The sequence below is a fragment of the Dreissena polymorpha genome, chromosome 7, assembly GCF_020536995.1.
Source record: "Dreissena polymorpha isolate Duluth1 chromosome 7, UMN_Dpol_1.0, whole genome shotgun sequence".
In the NCBI taxonomy this organism is placed as follows: domain Eukaryota; kingdom Metazoa; phylum Mollusca; class Bivalvia; order Myida; family Dreissenidae; genus Dreissena; species Dreissena polymorpha.
Window position 1 is genome coordinate 92,276,738 of NC_068361.1, and position 25,652 is coordinate 92,302,389.

Below are 25,652 nucleotides of genomic sequence, written 5' to 3' on the forward strand. Positions count from 1 at the left end.
CAATATGTACAGATTTCAATGATAAACACTAGACTGGTCAATGTCGTCTTACAAGCTGTTAAACACTTTTGATTAAATACACACATTGCATTAGTACAGCAGACGCTCCTAGCATTCGTCGTCTGCATAATTTTACTGCAGGTAGTGCAGACAGGCAGTGGTTATCGTTCCTAGCGTAGCTTACATCAGACTGACTTGCATTTATCGTTCCTAGCGTAGCTTAAGCAGATTGACTTGCAAAACTGCCTCTCTACATTAGTCGTGAGCTCACAACTAAAAACCCACTGTGTCGAGTGTCAATTTTGATGGGAAACCAACACCTCATTTGCGCAGCAGCGACTTGGGTAAACGGATAGCATTCCCCTAATTGAATCCTGGCTTTTCCAGAAACCACTTGATGCTATTTGGTGTTTTACAAGAAGGGACTTTCTGATTTGAAAATCAAGAAAACGTTTGGTGTAAATTCTCAGAATCCGAAGCCACAAAGTACAAAGGATGAGCTGTTACGACGCATCTCAACAAAAATATAAACAATCCACGAAACAAAAAAAAACAAGGATTGTAAAGCCAGTATGTGTTTTTGAGCATAAAAGCAATGTAGGTTACCAGACTGTCAAGCCATTAGACGTAGGCAGATAAGATAAATAATAAAATTATGTTGCTTGCTCTTAAACATATTGGAGTTTCTTATAGACCGTGTAATGATGATAATAATAGCATAGACATTAATTATATGGTGACAATTCTCATCTGTGATTTTCATGGGTAGTCATATGTTACAGCAAATCTCTCATATTTTTTATGGATCAAATCGAATGTTGCACATTTCGCCTGACAACTATTGTTTTTAGGGTATATAGGAATACATTTGAGTAAATGCAACTGTTGGTGCTTTTCTTTTATATAGCATGATGTTCTGTTCGAAGTTCTGGTATATAGGAATACATTTGAGTAAACGCACTTGCTGGTGCCTTTCTTTTATATAGCATGTTCTTCTATTCGAAACTGCATTATTTTGCATTATGTTGTAAACAAATATCCAACTTTCTTTAAGCTGAGCGGATTTTATTATTAGCCACGTCATCTGCAAATCGGTATTTTGTTATATCGGCATTCCTACCAATCCTCCTTCACCCACGTAGCCTGTTCAAGTGTATATTATATCGCCTTGAGCTTCTTTTATCTCATCGATTTATCTTCTTTGAAAACCACCGTATCAAATACCTTGTTGTACAATGGTAACGAGACAATACGATTTTTATGTGTGTTGATTGTAATACGTTGATAAAAATATTTTACAATAACACATAATAGGCAAGAAAAATTATACGTTGAAGACGAATTTCATCAAATGCATCAAAGAGAAAAAATTTATTTAGCGCCAAGAGCTGATTTTTACGAAGATATATGGTACATGTTTTCCTACAATAACCGAAGCATTCGTCTTTTTATTAGGATCGGAGTTAGTGTTCGTGTGTCGTATTATTACATTTCGTTGCAGGAATTTAAAATGAACCGTTAAACTAAATTTAGATTCACATCGTACATGCATGATATGCATGCTGGCGAATTCGACTTTACAAACATTTTCTATTTCAGAATTAAATATCTGACATATTACGCATTTTTCGACTTATGTTTTTATTAACTTGTATTTTAATGTATATTGAAATATATGTATAATAAGTTTTTTTACACGTTTTATATAAATTCATAAATATTTGACAAAATCGTATAGTCTCGCTTAAGATTTTGAGAAAACCCATTCCTATTTTAATGACATATGAATCGTAATATGATGCTTACCATTTTCGCCATATTTGCAATACTAAATGTAAACCATGGTATCACTGGTTATATTCGCTAAATTTTCAAGCTGCCTTCCTCGCCGCAGTGTCTTGTGCTTATTATATAAAAAAGTTAACAGAACAAAATCGACCAGAAGTGTTTTGATATTAGGCAACTTAAGTCAAAATGATGCCCAAACGTTGCCCTGTTGATCAAGTGTGTTTTGTTCCACGCTGAGTAAACCTCTGATAAACGTCTTTCTCAGTACATAATCCTTATTATAATTGGTTATAAATTACATGATATAAGATAACAATTGATTTTAGATGGCACTGTTTACTACAAAGGAAACTTTGCATTTTAAAATGTTGCAAACAAAATATATTGCTTCTTTCAAATCACAGGCGAAGCAGACACACATATTCATTTACATCTATACATGTTATGAACGGTATTATACAACTTGCAAATAAGTTAAAACTAATCCTAGCTTAATATGATTACGTTATATCTGCTCCGCGATCTGAAAAATCGGTAAATTGTTTCAACTGGAAATATCGTAGTCATATTTTTGAAAAGTGCAATTAAACGCCAACACGAGTGCTCGTTTGACAAAGATGGTAGAATAATAGAAATCATATAAAATGATCATAATATTGTTTTTGTTCATATAAGTCATCACTTTTAACATTATTTCAGAGACGATTTATCCATTAAGTTTCCAGTCTTACTAAAAGATACCACGAAATGTACGTGATTGTCAAACATAAAAACATTGGTAAGAAAATAAAAATTAGTTTATGCTTTCCGGTGTTTTATAGAGAAATATCAGTATAATGCAACTGGTAGTTCACTGTTTTAAACAGTGAAAAATAGCAGTGAAAAATATCGATATTTTTCACTGTTTTACTGTGAAATGACGTCATTTTTTCGACCAAATGAAGTCATAAACTAAGCGAAATTATCCTGTTAAACTCTGTTACAATGTAAATAAACGGTGAAAAAAGCATAAAATAAAAAGAAAATTTGTTGGATTCGATGGAATATCGATCTTAATTTACTTGTGATCATAAAAAATATATATTTTATATGATCACTCGTGAAATAAAATCGATATTCTATCAGTATTCAAACTATATTAATATTTGCAAAAGGTTATAAGAATATGATTTGGAATATCGCTTTGGAATATGACCAGAGTATGCTTATCACAACATTAAGCGCATTAAGATTTAGGGGTTTATAGGGTGTGTCAGCAGCGCGAGTGGAATGCGATGGCAAACCATGAACGTGTGAGAAACGACTAACCAGAAAACGTCTTTTTTATTATTTAGTTTGTAAATTCTAACGCTTAAATCAACGCGAAAATATTCTGGAATGCTACGATTTGATTTGGTTATTTACACAAAAGAAAATAATAAAAAAACACGCATCATCGCACTGATGAGCATAACAACTTCGTGGCGCACTTAAGTCACAGTTTTAAAATCGATAGCAACATTGTTTTGGTTTTGCTTTGGACAGGTTAAAAAATTGTTCAGCCTGTTCTTGAGTTATGCCTACAATTTTGCCCGACAGTACCACGCCATATTCCCATTAGAAACACTTGGATGGAAATCTGCATACTTTTTATCACTAAGGACAAAATAAATTACACAGACTTAAGTTTGCACTTAGACATAATTATAAACCCCTAAATCTTAATGCGCTTAATGTTGTGATAAGCATACTCTGGTCATATTCCAAAGTGTCTGAAGCACGTATTGCTATATATACATCAAGGAGATATACGTACTGTTGAGATAAACTTCGGGAAAATCGTATAGAGGAATAAACATTACTTAAAGAATCAATTAGAGTCTTTATATCATCTGAAAACAATTCTATATTATAAAAATGTACTCCAACTATCTAAGCAAAATATATGGTTTAATAAAAATATTGGTGAGAAAATCTTCCTCAAATTGTCCCATAAAACGTGATGCATAAGACGGTTCCATAGGACTACCCATAACAGTACCATTAGTTTGTATACAAATTTTAGTTTTTAACCAAAATTTTTTTTCCAGAAAAACTGCCAATACTTTGGTACCATCATCAGCATTTACTGTTTTATTTACAGTTTATTTTTGGAGAAAATATTAGCAAGCTGAGAATCAGTAACTAGTTGGAATGTTAGCGTACAAAAAGATACGTATAGCATTACAAGATGTGAGTGTGTTTTTTTTAACTTTAATATTCAAAATCCTGTCAATGAAATATGTAAACAAAATTACGTACGACGGTGAATGTTATCACTGGCTTTTTAGACACTGTCCAATTACTTGCAGATATTTCCGTCCTAAAATTCCCTTCATACATGATGGCTCGTTCGTGATATCCAACAAAAACAACAAAGGTTTATTGTGATATACAAGACACCGCCCCCTGACACAAGTTATGGAACATAATTGCATATATACATGTACAAAAGCATGTGTGCCCATAACATTATCAAGCATGCATTGTTTAAGATTGAACATATTGGAATAGTAGGTAAAAGATAAGTAGCTACTCAACCACGTAAGTAACCCCTTACGTCTAACTAATGCAAGGTTAATATACGATGCTAGGTCCTTAATATTAGTTTCACTTTGACAAGACATTAATATATGAAATCTCATTACAATGGGTTTAAGAATAAATTTACTCGAAATAAATCGTGCCCTTAAATCCTTAAATATTGGACCAAGTGGTAGACTGTCATCAAATGGCAAGAATGTATCGGGCAAAATTCAAACAGCTTACTGATACCGCGGTTATGATTCTGTATTTCAAAAGATTTTTTAAATATTTTCTTTCGCTGTCTGGTGTTGGTTTACGTTCTCTGTTTCTAGAATCGTTCATCGTTTACAAAATGTGTACATGACGAGTTGCTTCTTCGTTAATTGATAGTTGCTTCTTCGTTAATTGACGAGTTTCTCATCGTTATTTGACGAGTTGCTTCTTCGATTTATTTACTTTTTTCATAACTATAATTCATGAAACGTGTTCGCTTTCTAACATCAATATAAGTATCATGTGCTAAACTCTTCAGAGCGTGTAGTTGTTCCTAAGAAATATTTGGCTGGATAGTTTGACCTTAGCCTTTAGAATTGTAAAGAATTTCAATAAGATAAGCTAATATCTAAAAGTCAAAAAAGATATCTCTACAAACGGAGATATAAATGTAGATGGGGTCGTTTTAAAGAATGGCGGGCGTTTACATGCATCATAATAAGTACAATCTGTTTTATCTGTTTACTTTAGTTATTGTTAAATATTCGTATAAAAAGTTATCTTCTGCAGTGCATGTCGTCTGCACTGATGGAAAACGAAACCGAAACTGAAAATTTACCGAAATTTATTGTGTTTATATAATGCTATTTGTATAAAACACTTGATTGTTTGAATAATCTCGATCAAGATATTATCATGTTACAGAGGGGGTAATCACGTGATTATCAAGATGGCGACGTCCATGCAGGGGCAGGTATTTTATGCCGTTTTATACCCTATATTTCTTTTATTACTTTTTAAAATGCCGCTCACTTTCCAGCCATGTCAGCAAAGAGTTACTGGCGTTTTTTCCATGGTAATATTCGCTCTTTATCTTGACTTTACTCGCTGCGAAATTTCTAAGCCAGATGACCTAATTAGGGCTCCACTAAGAAAATTTGCGGGGAGTAAAGTGGATATATAAACCTAATTTAATACGAAATAAGTGCTAATCACATTTGTACTGATATGGCTGGAAAGTGAGCGTCATTTAAAAAAAAGAGTAATAAATAGTATAAAACGGCGAAAATAACTCCCTCGGCATGGACGGCGCCATCTTTTTTTTGAAGTTTATATTGGTAAGATAAAAGAATTCGTCCCCACATAATGGACACTGATTAAGCAGTTTGTTTTAAAATGTAGTTGGTGTTTGGGACAAAGGAAATTTTTTCTTCGTTGTTGCAGACGATATGCACGATACCCACGTGTCTAGCTGTAAACCGAGATTTGTTATCAGATGATTTTCGATTTAGGCTTTTTTTTCTTATTGCAAGGTTAATAATCCATTGTCCGGGCTGCAAAATCTGTAAATAGAATATAAGATCAAATATCAGGGTTTTTCATTTGAGACGCTAAGATTTATTTGGTATCGCTCTAAATGAAGTTCACAGTTAATACTTCGCGTCTACCGGGTATACATATCAAGGCTCAGTTGCTATTAAAATACGACAATTGTTGGCTATTCATGCTAATAATAAGAATTGTATGTCAATGGAAATAACAAAAAGGATAACTGCTACATTACGGATGAAACAATACGCGCTTTTCCCATAGATAATATGAACATGTGCATACTACTATTGATATTCAAAGTGTGTTTATATGAACGCATTGTTTTATTGTGAATAAGTAAGGCATTTATTGGTTCTTCAAAATGAATTCTGCATATGCTTACCGAAACCATGTTGTTAGCCGATCAATTTTATACGACAGTTCAGTAGAAACACTCAACATGGAGGTACGTTTTGTTTTTCTTTAATTCTGTTGTCCATAAAATAATTGAGCTTATTTAAAGTATAAACAATGTCAAATAAATATAATATATACTAGATAATTACAAGTCCAAGCAAGACAATTTATACTTTAATTGATTTCAAGTGCAAAGCTATAACGATAACCTGATATACATGTTGTTTGACAATGCATTGGTCTCGTTTTATTTGGTTAAAATGACTTTTTGTATTTTTGTGTTTTACAAATATAAACAAGATTGTTTTTTGAGTCTTGCTAACAACGTGCACACTGTGGAAGATATTGAACTGGATTACTTTCGAAATAAACTCTTAAAGAAAGGAAACTTACGGTTATATACTCCATAAGCTTCTTTGATTATGTCGGACTTTCCGAATATAGTTGGTTTAAAAAATATATATAGGGTCTTAAAATATGAAAGTTCTTGTATGGAAACAGTTGAGTCCATTTAATATCCGTTTCCTAATTTACTTTAACTTACAAAGCTGTGTTATTTGAAAACGACACGCATATTCAATTACCTCGTTAGTACATCTTTGAACATTATTTAACGTTGATTTTTCTAATTTTTTTTTTACTGGAACCATTCGTATGGAGCATCTGATTAAAGGTTATATTCGTCTTTCAACATTTACATATGGGCCGTGCTCTGTGAAAAGAGGGTTCAATGCATGTGCGTAAAGTGTCGTCCCAAAAAAGCCTCTGCAGTCCGTACATGATAATCAGGGACAATATTTGCCGCTTTTTTGATATTTTTGTATCAATAAAGTATATTCTTAGCAAAAATCACGTTTAGGCGGAAAGTTTAGTGCAATCCGCACAGTCTAATCTATGACGACAATTTACGCACATGCAAAAAAAACACCATTGCACAGAGCGCGGCTCATAAATTTTAAAATTAAAAATTGCTACTCTAAAAAGACGGTTACACAATTCACTAATAAACCAAATCTTTCTCAAACTATCATTATAAATAGGTAAAAACTGGTTTGATCTATCAAGAAGGTTAATATGCGGTTTTAAGTTCCGCTTACATGTACAACATGAAGATGTTCTTTTTATCTTTGGTAAGTACACACCGTGTGATATATAATTTTGGAAAGTATCTATTGTGCAAGTAAACACGAAGAGATACAAACAAATGCACCTTTGTTGCATGATAGTATACGTACTATAATTGTGATTTCATTTTATTCAATTGACCAACAGCTATTCAGTTTGACACAGGACAAAACTTTGACAAACACAAACTTCAATTAATACAAATGTGCCATCGCACTCGAAATGTCAATTTAAAGAAACTGAAAATGTAAACCAGTCAAAGTAATGTAAATCAACACAAATACACTACTATTACTAAATTTCGATCGCTAAAATTCTTTAATGTTATTTCGATTATTTTGCAACCTACGCCCTGTTGTGGGCTAATGTTACAGCTCGTGATTGTGACGGACAACGACTGTCCTACTTTGCAGCTGCAGCAAGCCGTTCAGTACAAGCCTGATCGATTCCATATGACTTTTGTTGGCATTGTTTCAGATAAGGAAAGATAAGTAATGTAATGCACATTATTTGACACATTTTGAGATAAATTATTGTAATCATTTTATTTTATTGTACAGAATTTTTTTACGTAGACATATGATTATGATACCACTAATAGCGTGTTAAAATATTTATGACAACCAATAACATCTTTGGGAACAAAACTTCGATTGGACCACTGCCACATAATCTTCGCTTTGGGAACTTTTATAACGTGTGTGGTGATAAATGCTTCAAAAAAAGTTCAAACATACAAAATAGCGATTTGAAAGGACCGTTATAGTGTGGAGTGTAATAGCGACAGGGACATGAATGAGCTAGGCACGTTACCAGTAATTTAAGCGCGGTGGTTAGTTAATGTCTATACAAATCGTGCCATTTGATTTTTCCCAAGACAATAACGACAATGAAAATAAGTATCTTATCAGATAAGTCTGAACCATTTATTATATAAGTTAATTGGATTTTTAGCAATATAAATCACTTTGGGATCATGAAAACGATTTGTCAACATATTAATTTCCTCCCCACATCCAGCAGTCTGTTAAGCAGTTGACTCTAATTGATTTCAGGTACAATGATTTATTTAGATACATTTATATTATTTAAAACCCAGATCGGTCTAATTTACTTGTTTATATTTTTTATTTGATGTGTGATAAATATTAATATAAACCAGACTGTTTATCGAATCTTAAACATATCATGCTCGCTTATGACAATATTTAAAAAATTTACATGCGAAAGAAACCCTTTAGCTTAACAAAAGTAAACATATATCGACTGTTACATAGTCCATACGCTGCCGTTAATATAACGGACATTACGAATATAGTTGGGTAAACGAACAAATAGTTACTTTTGTGCTTCGATTATGAAACTTTATATTCTCAAGCAGTTCATTCTATTTAATATGCAGTGTTCCTACTTACCTTTAAAGAAACAGTTTTAATTTTTTTTAAACAAGACAAGTATTCAATTACCCCGTAGGTGCATCATAAACCTTTCTATGGTTTTCTATCTCTTGTTATCTATACTGAAAGCTTCATAAGGCGATTCTGTTTGAAGGATATATTCAAATGTTGATGACCTCAAAATTTTAAGCAATCTACTTGAACATGTGCATACAAATATGGTCTTATATATTCCTATATATAACAATAGTTTCAATCATAACCCACAACCATACATTTGGTTACGTTTTGAAGCACCATGATGGTCATTGAAAAAGCACCATGATGGTCATTGAAAAAACAGATTGGGTAGGAGAAGAAATGTGTGTTTGTCATTTATAAATAAAGATAAATGTCTATTGAATTCATGTCTTCAATTTGTGTGTATTCCTGTATATATGCACCAAAGATGCACACTTAAAAAAACGGTTACACAATTTGCAAAAATCAAATTTCTTTCTCAATATTTGATTTTAACATCGAGTAAATGATTCCATCCATAAAAAATGTAAGTCCGATTAAAAAATTTAGTTACAAACATGATAAAGATGAATTTATTTTTGTTTGGTATTACCTTGAGTGACATGATTACATGAAGCATTTATTTTGAAAGCACATACGAAGAGAAATAAACAAATAAACATCGACATGCATTAGGAGTACATGATCCTTACCATAACTGTGATGTATTTTACTTAAATCAAGTCATCTATTTCCATCCTATTTGACACACATCAAAACATCTGACAAACGCTCATTGCCATGAATAAAATTATGGCACGGAATTCAGATAGCAAATGCAACAATTTATCATATAAAATAGTAATAGTACTTTAAATCGTCAATTTGTCAGTACTACAAATAATGTTCGATCGCTTAATGCGCCCTTGTTATTTCAATCAAGTTGGATATTGGAGCTATGTTTCAACAGCACATAGTTCTGAAGAAAAATGTCTTCCCTTCTTAGAAGATGCAGCAAACTGCGCCGTTGAACCTGATCGATCCAATTTGTCTTTGTTAACATTGTCTTACATTATTAGTTAGATGACATGTGCAACTGCAGGGAATGCGAGGAGAAACATTTTTATTTAGGAATACAGTGTTGACAAGAGAGGAATGAATATGTAGTTCCTGAATGATTTACGTTGTGCATGGCACAGATGGCGATGACTCGCGAGTTCCAGTTGAACATGTTGGCAACAGGTTTGAAAATGTTTTCGTCGTTTGTTTTGAAATGTCGCTATAATTTACGATGAACTGAACGTTTTTTGGTCATGTTTATTTGCATTATTTCAGTTGATGCAATATTTAAATTTCTTAATTCTTTAAATAAATGTTTTCTGAGCAAATGTATTCTGCCGTCTCAAAACCTGCCTCGATTGCCACAGTTTTCGACATGTTTGCAAGTGTTATTTGCCTTATGAACAATAGATCAGAACTATCAATTGTGTGGCATGTGCAGGAAATAATGATACTTATTTGTTACTTTATTCTAAGGTGACAAACCTAGAGCTGCTGCAGCCTTATCGGATGCTTAAATTGTAAAACTTATTCGGACAAAATTGTGGATGCGAACTGATCAAAACTTTTTTGATCAGAAATTGTGTTTGTTTTGTTTATAACAACAATAGTGAACAGAAAACGTTTAAAATGCAATACATAATAATCATCGGCCAATTTAATGAAATATTGTATTACAATTGAAAAAATGTGATTATATTTGCCTTTCTCTAGATTTTTATGTCCCCCAGTCAATACTGGGGGACATATTGTTTAGCCCTGTCTGTTTGTTTGTTGGTTTGTTACTTTGTTTGCGTCAACTTTACCATTTGCCATAACTTTTGCAATATTGAAGATACCAACTTGATATTAAGCATGATGTGTATCTCATGGAGCTGCACATTTTGACTTGTGACGTTTTCGCTCAATGCTTCCCATGATGCTACGCAATGTGAATTGCTCGTATCCATAAAAATACGTCTTTATAATTGTTCTAATGTTATCTTATTGTAGTGCAGAGGTTTGTAATACAAATGTATATTGTCAAATGACTCAATAACAACACAAGTGTGAGGTTATATATTTAATAGCATTCTAATGAAGCTTAACTTTACAACTACTAATAATGATGTTACTCCAAGCAATACATACAAGAGACTGAATGTGCGGGCTGTCTGCATCTATGTTATGAGTAACCCTTGGGTATGTTAATTAGCTATAGCCTGTATCTATGTATCTGGCTCATGGAACAATAATGGAGACCAGAAACGTTCAAAATAGGCTCTTTCAAATATTTATTCTCTGTTTACATCAAAATAATCGATTATGTTGACTGTGTCAAACCGCCATCTTTAAAATAGTGGTTCTTGTTGAGCCGTGGATTCTGATTGGCTGTCCGAATATCAAAATGATTTGCAAGCTATAAATAGCCGAAAACTGACATTGGAGGGAAGGTTTATGTTTTTGTGTAAACATATGTAAACATTCGATATAGTATAAAAAATACTCATCAATAAACGATTTTGTTTTGTTGTTTTTTGTATACCTATTTCATTGTTTTTCTTAATTTTTCTTATGTTTTCGTCTATTTACCTTTGGTGCTGAAAATGGTGTCTCTGGACACTTGCATAGGAAGGCGTGTCCAAAAAAGTAATCTGACATGAGCATGTACACACTCATTCTTAATATTTGGAAAATGTGTTGCTTACCATTTATGTTGATGATAAAATGTACTATATCTTTGTTTCAAATTATTTGCTTTGATGATACTGATTCATTAATACAATAAAACACAGCTCATTGGTTAAATCTTAGTAATATGATATTCCACGACGCATGGACTGATATATGAACTGCCTTTTGAACATGGTATCCAAAAATGTATCATGCAACGTCATATCAGGCATATATCCATATAGTGGTATGATACATAGCGATATTGTTATTAATAATGGTGCAACCGTTGTTATTGATATCTGGCTTGGTTTTTATAAAGTCACTCGAAACTCGTGAAGCCTCTGGTGACGCCTGATTTTTTTATTAGAATAACTTGTTTAAGATGCATTTGCAAATGAGATAAAATACCAAGTGTGGTTACTTAATTTGGAGAGCGAGTTTAAACGTTAAAAAAATTACCTGTCGCTAATTGTATAAATATGGATAACTTCAGCCAATCCAAAAGATAATCTTCTTCGGATAAAGATAACCAAAGTCAAAAACCTTAGCTAAATGTTATCCAAAACTTTACCAAAAGAAGCACCTGTTCAAATATCTATTTTTTTAAACAATCGCTTACCACAAAAGATATCCTAAAATTGAAGATAACCAAAGCTTATCCGCTAGATAAGAATATTCCAGATTTATATAATCGACTACTGAAAACCATTCTTGTATACACGTTTGTGGTATGGATTTGTTTCCAAATGATATTCAAATCATGTATTCCTTTTATAATTTCCCCGCAATTAAAGACCAAGCAATGTAGAAGAAAGCAATTTAACATCAAGTAATATAACAGTATGCATGCCAGTGCTATTGTATGAGTCGCTTTAAAAAAAATGGACTTAACATGGAGACGAATTGGAATGTGCATGTGTGTGGTTGTAAACGTAGGAGCTTAAGCTTCTTCAACCTGCTAATACTCCGCATCCGGTACCTGAGATAAAAGGCGACTTTTTTAAGAAGCTGAGTGGGGAATACAAATACAAATTTTATTTAAAGTCGGTTTGTACATAACAAGTATAACATTAGCGATGTATCGCTATTGACCGACATAAATGAGATAATAGCATATGCCCATAATTTTGTTTTTAAAATATTACAAAGGGTGATAACCAATTATGCAAAATCATTTAAAGTTGTAACGTGCGTTTATGTACACTTCAAAAGGCATTGCACCGTTTTCACCTTATTTATTCACTATATATCAACTATTTGTCATTTAATGTTCTTAAGTAAATCGGCATATTTATCTTGTAACATGCCTTTAAATCAGCATGATAACCAGATAACCTAATAACCCAAAATATATAAGGCTAGTTGACCACGTGACCTGTCACCTCGGATATCCGTCAGTCGCTGTTTTTTAAGTCATTATTTTGACGAAATGACGTCATTATTCCAGCGAAACCCTCCAGTTAAAGTCCTGTACAATGTAAATAAACGGTAAACAAAAGCATTCAATAAAAAGAAAGAAATGTAACATGATAAATAGAATTCGGCTGACCCGATAAATTCCTCCGCCAGATAACCATTCTCCATCCACCTCACCAACCTATTATTCTCTATATATACGGACTTGTTCAATAATTGTTCAGATTATACTGTTGTGATGGTGTTGTTTTGTTTTTGATGTTGTTGTTGTTATTTCATAAATTAATTTTATTAATACGTAAAAGAGAATTCATTCGGCATACACTCTTCTAGGATTATAACATGAACATATTTTCAACGAGTAAAACGATTGATTTACAGAGAAAAAACACGCACTACATAGAAATGCAATATGATAAGATAAATTATCGGTTCAACAGTATTCAATTTTGACGAAGCAGCTCGTCTAACGTATCATACTATGAACAAATTCTTCACAATTGCGACCTGTGTAAAAGACCGAGCCAGTCCGATTGAGTTAGCTCATTTTTGGCCTGGGGCGAAGCCCCTAGGCCATAGTATTCAATACCGTTTTTTGAGAAAAAGCTGACTTGGCTGGCTGCCAAAACAACCACGAATGAATGAATTTGGAAAAGTCCGATTTACCACTTGGCGGTCATTCATGCGCAATCAGAAGAAGAGGGACCGATACAAACAAATAGGTCCCTGCAAAGAAGTTCTCAATAACCCGCATTGTGAATACAGAACATCACTATATAACATGACAGTGTCACAAAACGTGTAAAAATATATTATTGAAGCAAAATTCCTAAGCATTGGGTAAGGCATAGTTTTTATTATTGTTTGCATATTCATGCGAGAATAAGTTCCTCACTTGACGGTCTAGGCCGAAAATATACGAGTGTCTACGGAGACAGTACGAAGAATTTTTTCTGATACATGTTTTAAGGTATTAGCACTCTAATGAACTTCGTACAATATCTCCTTCTTTCGTACATATCCGTCAATCTGAACGTTATCCGGGAATGCGCTGATATTCTATAAATACTAAATGTAGGATCCGCTACATTCTATACATAAATGGTGACGTCATTACGTTATTGTCAGTAAGACCGGTGTGACACAATGGGATCCGCTAAATACAAAGACAACAAATATGGCCGACATTGTATCGTTTAAAGAAAAAGCAATTTGCTATGTTGAAAGAGAAAGATTAATAAAAGTGTTATTATCGTTCATATAAATGTGACTGGAGTTAATGATAAACGTCAATTAATGCATGGCAGTGTTGATATTTATGCAAAAAAAAACGATTCCTGGAAACGCTTGAAAATTTTGACCATTGTGAACAATAACGTTTAGGGGTGATGGAGGTTTCGTCACAATGCAGTTTCGTCACACTGATATTATGAAGGAGGGCAGTGGAGGTTTCGTCACACTGATATATTGTATAGAATAAAATGATATTGCAATTGAATATGATGTTGTTAATAAATATATTGGGATATATGCTTCTTTATGTTATTTTTTAGCGTTATTGAGTTGAGTTTTGTAACAAATGATGGTTTAAATTGTATATATTATTTCAATGATTTATGTTTGACTTAGATTAACCAGCGTACTGTTTGTTATAATGAAGCGTATTTATTTTAGTAGTTGTCGTTCCAGCTTAAACTGTTAAAGTTTGTCAGTGTTATTTAATACTTAAATAGAAATATATTCACATTTAACAGGCAATAATGAATGTCCTATGATTTTAATGAATATGCTTTAAAAAGTAACTTTTTTGTCTTTACTGTTGATTTTATCCGAAAAATGTAACACTTGCATTACACTTTGCAAATTATCTTTTTTTTTTCTACCATAATATCAACTTTTTCTGTGCGCGTAATATATGAATAAAACCAACGTTTAGAGCCCGTGTCGATTACAACATTTTATATTGTTGGCGAGAAGTAGAAGGGGATAAAGTGGATTTATGCTTGTGTGATGACTGTAGCCATGTGAACGGGTTATCGTACGGCAAAACCCATCACGTAAAGAAGAGTCTTCAACTTTTCAAGAAAGGAATGCCTTGTTTTGCTGTCAACACAAAGCTCGGAACAGGAAGGTACATAGATTTTGCTTTTTTTTCAAGTATAACAGTTGCATGATTCATAATTGGAGTAAAGTAGATTTTGTAGGAAAAGTGCACCCTGTCAGTGATTTTTACCACATAATCAGGCTCATATTTGCTTTCATTTTGAAAAAGAAAATGTGGAATCCGGGTCCGTTCGCCCTTATTTCTGTTCGCCCTAAATCCTGTTCCCCCTCAATCCTGTTCGCCCTGGGTCCGTTCGCCAAACAGCGTATATATAAAATAATAAATGATGCACTTTATATTGTGTACATTGTGTTCATACCCCGATATGGAAATGATAATATAGGGCGAACGAACCCAGGGCAAACGGACCCAGGGCGAACGTGTAACTAGGGCGAACGGACCCGATACCGAAAATGTGCCATGTAAGGAAAAAGTTGTGTTGTTAATGCATGGAAATCAAGGACAGCATATTTGAATTTTATGACCGAGTATTGATGTTTTCCTCAAACAAACAACACAAAAGTATATTATGTCCCAAATACAAAAATTACAATTCTGAAAATGATATACTTTTTGTGTGATCACCTAAATTATGTATTATGGTTATTCAAATTAAAATGCTGCACATTAATTATCTTTTCAGCAATGATCAACAACATTGGTTGTCCAGGAATGGTTAATTACTTTTTGTCAACACTGTATGTTCCAATAATCAATTAAACTTAAAGAAAATGGAAATACATGCGGGAAGGACGTTTCAACTATCTCCTTTATAGCAGACAGGCTTATAAGATGGAAACGAAGTAGATATTTCACTGATTTATGTGATTGTTAATGTAGAACCAATGTTTTAAGTAATAAATAAAATGTAACGTTAATAGTCAGTTTCATATCCAGTAGGGATAATACATGTATTTGGTATTAACATTTGGATGAAGAATGTATATATTACATGTATTTGGTATTAACATTTGGATGAATAATGTATATATACATTCTTCATCCAAATGTTAATACCAAATACATGTATTATCCCTACTGTGTTTACACTTACTTATTAATCCAGTTTAAAGGGGTTTATCATATAAAATACTAGTAATGACATGCTATGTCGTGAATGTTTGAATAAATAAAAACGATGACGCATATCATAATGGATCATTTCACACTTCGCATGAAACACTAATATCAGTTCTTACTCCTATACAAGTGATTGTGTATTTGACATCTGTATATAATTATTTTGTTAAATAACTTGAAGAAAATGTTGTCAATTTATAGAAACAACTTTGAGAAGGCTTATTGAAGCCAAATTAATAAGAAAAGACCAAATATTTTTATTTTAATAAATACAAATGGTTAAAATTATTCATACACAATTTGCAATTGTGCATAATTGTGTTCGACTGAAACTTATTGATGATCTTATGAACCTGTCTGAATATAAGTACATGTACTAGCTAAATATCAACTTCAACATTTCAGTGATACATTGTATGCTGATTACCTGTGCAGGAGGAAAATGAAACCAGACGGATTATGGACTCAAATTCAACCCGTAAAAAAGCTAGGAACTTGCGGTCACTGAGTGTTCTTGTTTACAGTCATGTGACCAATGCTGCAACAACATAAATATTATAGCTGGCTCTGGACTCATCCTTATGCATCTTAAAATGATCTTTGAACGCGATGGTCTCAAGAACATTTTTATAATGAATAACTTTGACGGTCAGCCCAGGGTCACCAATGCCAAGCGTCTTTTGGAGACACTTATTCCAACCTGTCGAAGATCTTCAAAGAACTACCATGACAATCGTGTATTTGTTTTGTTTGTCATAATAAGTTTAATGTTTAATATCACTAGTATCACTAGTCATTGATACATTGATAAATCTATTTTCCTTTAAACGTGTTTGATTGAATGATTATATGTGCCTTGTTACTTAATTATTAATGTTCTAATTTCCCTGTAACATTTTCAAGTCTTATTTATAGAAGAACGCATTTCACGTGCAATTTCAAACAAGGTCAGCAAATCTTACTGCACTGAGTAGGCTCCATCTCACACATGATATATGAGATGTATGTATGTTTATGGGTTTATTATAGGCTTTTCCTCTTTTTTTATCTATTTATAATAATTTTTTAACATTTAGCTCATCTTAATGCTCACATATAAAAATCTCAAATTCAGTATGGCGTTTCTGGAAAAGGGGGGTAACCTTGAATGTTAAGCGGGAACTTATCGTTTTCACTGATGACCCCCATTTTTAGCTTATTATTATAAAGCCTATAATTCATATATGAAATATATATAGTGGAGCTATCCTACTCACCCGGCGTCGGCGTGAGCGTGAGCGTACAAATGTTAAAGTTTGCGTACCAACCCAAATATTTCCTATGTGCCTTGACATATTGCTTAGGGGGTAAATATTTTGCATACTTCGTTACCAACATGACCCCAACCTTTAAACAAGAGCAGACAACTGTATCAAGCATTTTGTAGAATTATGGCCCTTTGTACACTTAGAATATGCATACTATTAGTATTAATGTTAAAGTTTGCGTACCACCCCAAATATTTCCTATGTCCATTGACATATTGCTTTAATATTTTGCATACTTCTTTACCAACATGACCCAAACCTTTAAACAAGAGCAGACAACTGAATCAAGCATTTTGTATGAATTATGGCCCTTTTTTCACTTCGAATATGCATATTATTAATGTTAAAGATTGCGTACAACCCCAAATATTTCCTATGTCCCTTGACATATTGCTTTAATATTTTGCATACTTCTTTACCAACATGACCCCAACCTTTAAATAAGAGCAGACAACTGTATCAACCATTTTGTAAAAATTATGGCCCTTTTTCCACTTAGAATATGCATATTATTGTTAAATCTATGTTAAAGTTTGCGTACCACCTCAAATATTTTTAATGTCCCTTGACCTATTGCTTTCATATTGTGCAAAATTCTTTAACAACATGACCCCAATCTATAAACAAAAACAGACAACTGTATGAAGTATTTTGTAAAATTATGGCCCTTCTCCATTTAGAATATGCATATTATTGATAAATCTATGTTAAAGTTTGCGTACCACCTTAAATATTTTCAATATCCCTTGACATATTGCTTTCATATTTTGCAAACTGTTTTAACAACATGACCCCAATCTATAAACAAGAGCAGACAACTGTATCAAGCATTGTGTAAGAATTATGGCCTTTTTTCGTCTAAGTAACTGAATATGTTCTTTAATTTTGTGTTTAGATCTACTTGACCTCTAAAGTATCAAAGCTATTGCTTTCAAACTTCAAATACTTTCTTAATACCACGAGGGTACTGTACCTGGCAAGTTAAATTGTACCTCAACCGTTGAATGCCTTGACTCTCAAGGTCACAAGAATAAATTTTAGTTAAATTTCCATAACTTCTTAATGTATGATAAGATTTTATTCATAATTTGACAATACGACACTTACCTGAATACCACAATGGACTCCACCCAAACAAAACAATACCCCAAGCCCCAACTCAGAATCCCTGCACCCCCCCCCCCCAAACAAAATAAATAAAATTGTTTTCCTTTAAGATTTTTGAAAGACTTTCTAATAAATGACCACGCCCCACATTATACCCCCGCTAAACCCTCCCCCCTACCCAACCCACATTTTTTTCTTTTCTTTGAAATATGGTTTAAAAAAAGAAACAAATGTTTATTTACTTTATTTTTAAAGGACCATCCAAACATCCCACCCAAGCTATTGCTATCAAACTTGAAAAAAATAATCTTATTAGTTTGTTTTATGTCTTTACAAATGCTCAATATATTGTTGAAAATATACCTGAACAATAACGTTGACCTTATTGATTAATTTGATTAATTTCCCCATGATGTCTTATGTTATACTGTCAAGAACTCGAATAGTCGAGTGCGCTGTCCTCTGACGCTCTTGTTTTCTTTATTTGTCAATCATGCATACATTGCTTATGATTTCTATGTTCGAAGATTGTAATTTCCTTTTGCTATGTTTTTTATGCCCCTTTTTGAAGAAAAGGGGGCATATAGTGATCGGACTGTCCATCTTTCCGTCACACTTTGCGTTGAGGTTTCGAAAAATGCTCATAACTTCTATGTCCCTTGAGATAAAGCCTCTATATTTCGTATGCATGTGTATATGGGCAAGGCCTTTCCATACACACACAAATTTTGACCCTTGCGACCTTGACCTTGAACTTATGGTCTGCGTTTAGGTATCAAAATCTGCGTTTAGGTTTCGAAAAATGCTCATAACTTCTATGTCCCTTGAGATATAACCTTCATATTTGGTGTGCATGTTTATATGGACAATGCCTTTCCATACACACAAACATTTTGACCCCTGTGACCTTGACCTTGAACTTAGGGTCCGCGTTTAGGTTTCGAAATCTGTGTTTCGGTTTCGAAAAATGCTATAACTTCTATCAAACCGTTCATAGGGGGCATAATTATGTCATTCTATGGTGACAGCTCTTGTTTAACAATTTATTTAAAAAAGACTCGTGACTAGATATGGCAATTTTTCTCGTTTTCGAAGGATCATGACTAGCAGATGAACCCTATTGATTTTCAGGTCACTAGGTCAAAGGTCAATGTCACAGTGACTCGAAACAGTAAAATGGTTTCAGGATGATAACCCAATAATGTTAACGCTCGCTTAGGATCATGAAACTTCATAGGTACATTGATCATGACTGGCAGATGACCCCTATTCATTTTCAGGTCACTAGGTCAAAGGTCAAGGGCACAGTGACTCGGAACAGTAAAATGTTTTCCGGATGATAACTCAAGAACGCTTATGCCTAGGATCATGAAACTTCGTAGGTAGATTGATAATGGCTGGCAGATGACCCCTATTGATTTTCAGGTCACTAGGTCAAAGGTAAAGGTCACGGTGACCCGAAATAGTAAAATGGTTTCCGGATGATAATTCAAGAACGCTTATGCCTAGGATCATGAAACTTCATAGGTAGATTGATCATCACTCGCAGTTGACCCCTATTGATTTTGAGGTCACTAGGTCAAAGGTCAAGGTCATGGTGACCTGAAATAGTAAAATGGTTTCTGGATGATACCTCAAGAACGCTTATGCCTAGAATCATGAAACTTCATAGGTACATTGATCATGACTCGCAGATGACCCCTATCCATTTTGAGGTCACTAGGTCAAAGGTCAAGTTCACGGTGGCCCGAAATAGTAAAATGGTTTCCGGATGAAAACTGAAGAACGCTTATTTCTAGGATCATGAAACTTGATAGGTAGATTAATCATGACTCGCAGATGATCCCTATTGATTTTCAGGTCACTAGGTCAAAGGTCAAGGTGACCCAAAATAGTAAAATGGTTTCTGGATGATAACTCAAGATAGCTTATGGCTAGGATCATGAAACTTCATAGGTACATTGATCATTACTGGCAGATGACCCCTATAGATTTTCAAGTCACTAGGTCAAAGGTCAAGGTCACAGTGACAAAAACATATTCACACAATGGCTGTCACTACAATGGAGAGCCCATATGGGGGGCATGCATGTCTTACAAACTGCCCTTGTTATCTCTAATTATTCATTAAGAACAATATTGAAATCACCTCCAACTAAAATGTTTTTATCTTTGTTATTTATTGAAGTGAAATGTAATGTTTCATAAAATTTGGATTCATCTATATTCAGGCCGTAAACGTTTATTAATGTTAATTGTGTTTCGTGAATTATTATCCCCCGCCAGAGGCGGAGGGATATTGTTTTGGCGTTGTCCGTCCGTCCATTTGTCCGTCCGTTGGGCACTTTTGTGTCCGGAGCCATATCTTGGAAGTGCTTTGGCGGATTTCATTGAAACTTCGTATGAGTATATATATATGCATAAAAGGATGATGCACGCCAAATGGCATTGTACACCATCTGTTAAAAACAGAGTTATGGCCCTTTATATCTTGAAAAAATGCTTTTTACTATAGGCACTTTCGTGTCCGGAGCCATATCTTGGAAAAGCTTTGACGGATTTCATTGAAACTTGGGTGTATATATATGCATAACAGGATGATGCACGCCAAATGGCATCGTACACCATCTGTTAAAAACAGAGTTATGGCCCTTTGTATCTTGAAAAAATGCTTTTTACTATTGGCACTTTGTGCGGAGCCATATCTTGGAAGTGCTTCGGCGGATTTCATTGAAACTTGGGTGTATATATATGCATAACAGGATGATGCACGCCAAATGGCATCGTACACCATCTGTTAAAAACAGAGTTATGGCCCTTTGTATCTTGAAAAAATGCTTTTTACTATAAGCACTTTTGTGTCCGGAGCCATATCTTGGAAGTGCTTCGGCGGATTTCATTGAAACTTGGTATGAGTATATATATGCATAAGAGGATGATGCACGCCAAATGGCATTGTATACCATCTATCTGTTAAAAACAGAGTTATGGCCCTTTGTATTTTGAAAAAATGCTTTTTACTATAGGGACTTTTGTGTCCGGAGCCATATCTTGGAAGTGCTTTGGCGGTTTTCATTGAAACTTGGTATGAGTATATATATGGATAAGAGGATGATGCACGCCAAATGGCATTGTACACCATCTGTTAATAAGGGAGTTATGGCCCTTTGTATCTTGAAAAAATGCATTTGTTTGCGTGTCGACAGCCATATCTTGAAAGTGCTTTGGCGGATTTCATTGAAACTTGGAATTAGTATATATATTTATAAGATAATAATGCACGCCAAATGACATTGTACATTATCTGTTAATAATGGAGTTATGGCCCTTTTTATCTTGAAAAAATGCTTTTTTGAGTGTCAAATATAACACTTTTGTGTCCAGCAGCATATTGGTGGGGGATATCAATTCACCGAATTTGCTTGTTATATCTATACTTGCTTGTCTGCCAATCATTATTTCTTTCAAGTTATCCACTGTTATTCCTGTATTACTTTTGATCAGTAAAGTGATGCCTTGTTTATTTGTATGTTGTCCGCTAAGATAAATATCTCCGTCCCATGCACTTTTCAATGTTTGTGCGAAGGTATGTGTGATGTGATTTTCCTGTAAAAGACTTTTTTTCGTCTAACCATTTGAAAATTTAAGTGTGTTTGTCTTTGTTATTTTGCCCTTTTACATTTAGAGTACATATGTTAATATTCATACAAAAGGAGGAGAAATACATGCCACTTTTCTTGTTTCTAACATTTTAAAATCATTTTGTAGAGCTAGATTATTTGTTAATACTAAATTATGCAAAATTATATTACGATTTGACGTTAAAAACAATAACCTTCCATGTCCTACAGGTTGTTGATACATTCTGTTCATTAAATTGATCTACGTACTTGTTCATTTATTATGCCCCCCTTCGAAGAAGAGGGGGTATATTGCTTTGCACATGTCGGTCGGTCGGTCTGTCGGTCGGTCCGTCCACCAGCTGGTTTCCGGATGATAACTCAAGAACGCTTGGGCCTAGGATCATGAAACTTCATATGTACATTGATCATGACTCGCAGATGACCCCTATTGATTTTGAGGTCACTAGGTCAAAGTTCAAGGTCACGGTGACCCGAAATAGTAAAATGGTTTCCGGATGATAAATCAAGAACTCTTAGGCCTAGGATCATGAAACTTGATAGGTAGATTGATCATGACTCGCAGATGACCCCTATTGATTTTGAGGTCACTAGGTCAAAGGTCAAGGTCACAGTGATCCGTAATAGTAAAATGGTTTCCGGATGATAACTCAAGAACGCTTAGGCCTAGGATCATGAAACTTGATAGGTAGATTGATCATGACTTGCAGATGACCCCTATTGATTTTCAGGTCACTATGTCAGAGGTCAAGGTCACAGTGACCCGAAATAGTAAAAATGGTTTCTGGATGATAACTCAAGAACACTTACGCCTAGGATCATGAAACTTCATAGGTACATTGATTATGACTCGCAGATGACCCTTATTGATTTTCAGGTCACTAGGTCAAAGTTCAAGGTCACGGTGACCCGAAACAGTAAAATTGTTTCCGGATGATAACTCAAGAACGCTTTTTACGATCATGACACTTCATAGGTACATTGATCATGACTCGCAGATGACCCCTATTGATTTTAAGGTCACTAGGTCAAAGGTCAAGGTCACAGTGACACTATTCACACAATGGCTGCCACTACAACGGATAGTCCATATGGGGGGCATGCATGTTTTACAAACAGCCCTTGTTATTACCGACTTACAATTTCTGAAACACGATCGAAGCTTTCAACTTCGAAGTCTATGCACTTGTAGAATATCAACACCTTCATCTACTGACAACAGAAGACAACTATTCACCATTTTGTAAGAGTTATTCCCCTTTTCCGACTTCAATTTCTCAATCATTAAAAGCTTTCAACTTGAAATTCAACACTCTTGTAGAATGATTATGTGATGACCTTCTTCTATTGACATGAGGAAACTATTCCTTTTTTTGGATTTGAAACTTAGTCTGTGTCAAGCACTTGTATTCCAGCGTCCTGCACCCGTTGGCAGTGCTCTTGTCAACACTTGATACTGCTTGTCCAGAGTATAAATGAGAAGCTTGACATCCGATTAACACTTCAGTTAAAGAAACCTAGCCTTACTTATGAATCTTCCTCTTCATCTCTTGAAAATGTTTGTCTGTTAAATACAAACAAAATCTAATATTTAATTTAAACTTGTTCATACATACATTGTTTTTATGCCCCAAAGGCAGGCATATGGTTTCTGAACTGTCTATCCGAAAAATTATACTTTGCCATAACTTCCATACTACAGAATATTTTTTTCACTTGATATTTGTACACAACTCTTCTTTGATCAACACCTTCCCACGGACATATTTCTTGATAACCTTGGCCCTTTGAACTCAAAAGTCAAAGCACCCAATAAATTAACATTCACCATAACTTTGTGGTTAATGATTGGATTTACTTTATTTTTGTCCATAACTCCCTTTTGGACAAGACCTTCCCACTGACCTATTTTATGATGACCTTGACCATTGAATGACCTTAGCTTAAAGGTCGAAGTGTTTAAAACTATATAGACATATTGAGCACGATTAACATATTAAACCTTCAACTTCATAACATCAGCATACACTGTATCTGGCAGCAAAATAGCGTGGATTAGTTTACATTTACTTCAGTTTAGTCACTACACTTCTTTCCAAGCACCCTAAATCTAGCCCCAGGCCTTCAGCGCCTACGGCGCTTTGATTCTTAATATCGGCATACCTCGCTGATTATCATTTATAAAGGGAAAGGCAGCTTGAATCCCGTCCTCTATCAAATTTATCGAGAGGTTCGGGACAGGAACCAGACACGAAACTGTGGTTGCAGTTCGAATGCTGTGACGCTGGGAAAACCCCAAATGTAGTTATTTTTAGATTTGATCGAGAATGTAACCCGCCTGCCAGTTTCGCTGAATGGGTCAAGTTCCCCACGGGTACTACTTCCCCGTACCCCGAAAATATTTTCGTACCCAAATTTTTTCGTATCATTTTTTTTGTAGCCAATTGTTTTTCGTACCCAATTTATTTTTCGTACCCACAATTTTTTTTCGTACCAAAATTGTCGTAGCCACAAACACAATTGTGGTGATGTAGATAAAACTTAAATTGATGCTTTTATATAAATCCTCTTCAAAAGCATCGTAACGCCAGTATTGTCAGTACGTTGATTCATAACTGTATACTGCACCTGGTATTTGCACTATACAAGGCATGGTGCATATCTGCTAAGATCAATTTCAGATGAATTCACTGAACGACGCGTCGATACTATTTAAATTGGGTCAAGGAAGTGAAACACTGCCTTTTCAGTGCTATCATGCTTTCGATTAATGCACTTTAAACTATTGAAAAACACTGTCTACGATAAAAACTTTATGTATTTGCCATGATAAGTATTTTTGCGTCGTTCAAAGTACAGGATGCTATCCCCGCTGTTTATCTATAATGCTGTTTTGTAATTAAGACGCCCTGTACTTTACTCGTTATGTAAATAACGCTCGCGTTAAAACGTTTTGGATGCACTTGAACGTGTAATTCGTGAATGATTTATATTATGATCGTTTAGCATGGAACTAAAATATTATTCATTGTAACCTTGAACCAATTGTCACAATTGATTTTTATATTGATCGGCGTGCATTTATACACAATCTCTTGCACGACGGTTACATTACATTCACCTCTGTGTTGGGCTCAGAACGGACTATTGTTATGAAAGCGTCTCATTCATGTCATGATCATACCAAGCGTTCATCATTGAGGTTACAGTATACTAAACAATCTCTTGCACGACGGTTACATTGCATTCACTGCATTAAAGAAAACCATCTCATACCATGATATCTTATATCAGTCTTAATTCATTATTATAAAATTGATATGGTTTTTTGATGTTAAAAAACCAACATACATACACACGTCGAAGCAATTCCTAACGTCACTCAATAAACATTATGTTCAATTGTTTACATTTGTAAAGTGCGTGGAATGATTCCATCTGCGTAAATGGGCAATAAAATAGTTCCAAAGAGTTACATTAAAACTCG

The 25,652-nt window shown here is 34.2% G+C and overlaps 1 protein-coding gene across 15 annotated transcripts in view; it reads left to right on the forward strand.

Moving 5' to 3' along the window:
• LOC127837082 (neurogenic locus notch homolog protein 1-like) overlaps nucleotides 1-25,652 on the forward strand; it is a 394,957-nt gene that overhangs the window by 44,499 nt on the left and 324,806 nt on the right. For 2 of the 15 annotated variants that reach the window (XM_052363900.1, XM_052363910.1), the window contains exon 1: nucleotides 6,302-6,322. The exons of the other annotated variants lie outside the window; for them this stretch is intronic. In XM_052363900.1, coding sequence (XP_052219860.1) covers nucleotides 6,317-6,322 — 6 coding nt within the window. In that variant the 5' untranslated portion in view covers nucleotides 6,302-6,316. Of the gene's footprint in view, nucleotides 1-6,301; nucleotides 6,323-25,652 lie in introns of those variants that run through there. 15 annotated transcript variants of the gene reach the window in all.